The sequence below is a fragment of the Megalops cyprinoides genome, chromosome 2, assembly GCF_013368585.1.
Source record: "Megalops cyprinoides isolate fMegCyp1 chromosome 2, fMegCyp1.pri, whole genome shotgun sequence".
Lineage (NCBI taxonomy): Eukaryota > Metazoa > Chordata > Actinopteri > Elopiformes > Megalopidae > Megalops > Megalops cyprinoides.
Genome location: NC_050584.1, coordinates 67,984,645 through 67,987,144, shown reverse-complemented (window position 1 = coordinate 67,987,144; position 2,500 = coordinate 67,984,645). Strand labels below are relative to the sequence as shown.

At 51.1% G+C, this 2,500-nt stretch overlaps 1 protein-coding gene across 4 annotated transcripts in view; it reads right to left on the bottom strand.

The window, feature by feature from the left end:
* The window catches only part of phldb2b (pleckstrin homology-like domain, family B, member 2b), a 53,080-nt gene that overhangs the window by 15,283 nt on the left and 35,297 nt on the right, over positions 1–2,500 (bottom strand). For 2 of the 4 annotated variants that reach the window (XM_036521227.1, XM_036521229.1), the window contains exon 10: positions 1,791–1,919. The exons of the other annotated variants lie outside the window; for them this stretch is intronic. In XM_036521227.1, coding sequence (XP_036377120.1) covers positions 1,791–1,919 — 129 coding nt within the window. The remainder of the gene's footprint in view (positions 1–1,790; positions 1,920–2,500) is intronic. 4 annotated transcript variants of the gene reach the window in all.

Here is a 2,500-nt window from a genome sequence, read left to right as displayed (position 1 = left end):
GTGTGTATCACTGACACAGAGCAGGGCCACAGGTAGAGTGTGCTCCTCCAGTGACCTGTGCGGATGAGGACACAGGGACCCAGTGCACAGCAGAGACTCAGTCCTTAAAGGTAATTATGTGTTAAAAAAAACACACACACACACACACGCACGCACGCACACGCACGCACACTCCCACACAGAGAGGCGCAGGCCCTGAACAGGAGGCCATGCAGTCAGCCCTCCACCATTCCTGCTCCTCAGTCTTTTCCCAACCTCTACACCCCTCCTGCACTTTGCCCATGGTTCTGCTCCTCACCTCCCTTCACCTCTCTCATCACTCCCCCTGACCCCCCCAAAATATGCATGCAGCCCCAGCTCCTCCCAGTCCCTCGCCCCCATAAGCCCCCCCCCCCCTTCCCCCACCCCCGCAGTCTGGATGCTGTCCAGGTTACACTTCACTTCTGGAGCTCGTGATAAACATGTCCAAACAGAACATCAAGGGGAGGAGGGTGGGGATGAGACTACACAAACAGCTCTGAAAAAACGAAAAAGACCAACACACGATTTAACTGCAGCACTGAAGAGGCATCTGACCAAAACTGAGCGTGGAAGTCACATATAATGCTAAGCCACAAACAAACGAAAACAGCACCACCCACCCCAAACAGATCACAAGGTGCCAACTGGGGCAGCTCTGCTCAGCAGAGACAGAGATGCTGGAAGGTCCAGGAAGCCTGGCTGAAAGCTGCCGCTGGAAGAGCGGCGTTTCCCCGAGATCTGTAACCATGGGCTAATAACTGCTTTCAGGAAAAGAGCAGAAAAATTCAGCCCTGATAACCACCTCGGGCTGTGTGAGAGAGGAGATGCCGACAGCGGTCAGAGCAGCGCTGTCAGACACAGGCCGTGGCGGCAGAAAGGACCGTGGCACTCCAGGGGAAGGTGTTACAGCACTGCAGCTGATAGCTAGGTGTGCTCATAAGCACTTCAGTGAGCCTCAGCTTGAACGCACTACAGGAAAAGGCAAAGGGTGCTTTCCATGTCATAAAAAAACATTGATTTGCTGAAACTAAACTGCCCATAAAAATATCTAAATGTTTCACCCATTAACTCATTGCAATTTTATCTGGTTTGGCATCCTTTACCATCCAATCATCAGAGAGTGCTTTCGAGAGCACCGTGTCCAGAGGAAATGAGAGAAAAATAGACTAATAACCTCCATCCTGTTAAAAACAGTGCCTGGGTCCTTCACAAACCCCAGCCTGAGGAACTGGGATAAATCCCTGCAGCCACCCTACAATTTACTGTTTTATAAAACACTCCTGCAGATCCACAGAAACGTCCCCATACAGCCTGCAGGACTATTTCCACCAAACACTCAAACTCAAAGAACAGGGATTATCTGCTCGAACCTGAAAAAGGGAGATCTTAGCTTAATGTCCCCCCAGACTGCACCATAATCCCCAGCTGTCTCGGAGAGAAAGGGCAGACAGCAGCTATCAACGCCTCCGCTTACCACAGCCTTCAGAAAACGGGAGAGATCTTCATTTCATTTTCTTTCTATTTGTGCATCTTTGTCTATTTCTGTTGACTTTCTACATTTTGTTTTATATTTCAGTATTACTGCACTTACATTTATATTGATATGCAAGTTATTGTGATCATTATTATTGCTGACAGGTTGAGGGGCAGAAGAGCAAACCAGAAATGGAGACACAAAGCTTTCTGCAGAACAGGAAGGAGATGGCAGAAGGGCTATAGGAAGAGGCGGGGCTAAGGCAAAGGAAGGGGAGGACCCAGGAGCTACTGACCCTGGATAGCTGCTGCTGGAGCTGCTCCTTCTGGGCTTCGGGGCAGGTGTCCAACTGCATCTTCTGCTCAGAGACCAGCTCCGCCAGCCTCTCTACCTCTGCCCTTTCAGCCTCCAGCTGTGCTTTCTCCTGCACGGCAGGGCACACACACGCACACACGCACACACGCGCGCACACACGCGCACACACGCACACACACGCGCACACACGCACACACACGCACACACACGCACACACACGCACACACACGCGCGCACACGCGCGCACACACAAAACAGGGGAGAGAGGAGAGGGGACCGTTAGTGACAAAGCCAGCAGCCACAGCACCGGCAGACGGAAGGGTTAGCGGGATTAGCGTCTCCACGGGTGTTAGGGACAGACAGAGGCGTCAGCAGGAGATGGGCTGGCTGAGAATGAGAAAAACTCGCCCCTGAGAGAGTGTAAAGATGAGAGAAGGCTATGTAGCCCACCTGAGCCAATCACAAATCTATCTCTGACTCTGCCTCTTCCTGTCAGTCTACCTGCCCAATCATAAGACCTTTTAAATTTCTTCTCTTTGCCGAGGACCCAAGAGCTGGACCCTGTTTCTCCTATACTGAGTGTCACCCTACTCCAAAGAACCAGAAAACACTCAGACACCTGCATACAGTGCTAGAAACTTCCATGACTCTCTCAAAAGAAGAATATTCACAGACTTAGAAACAAAATGT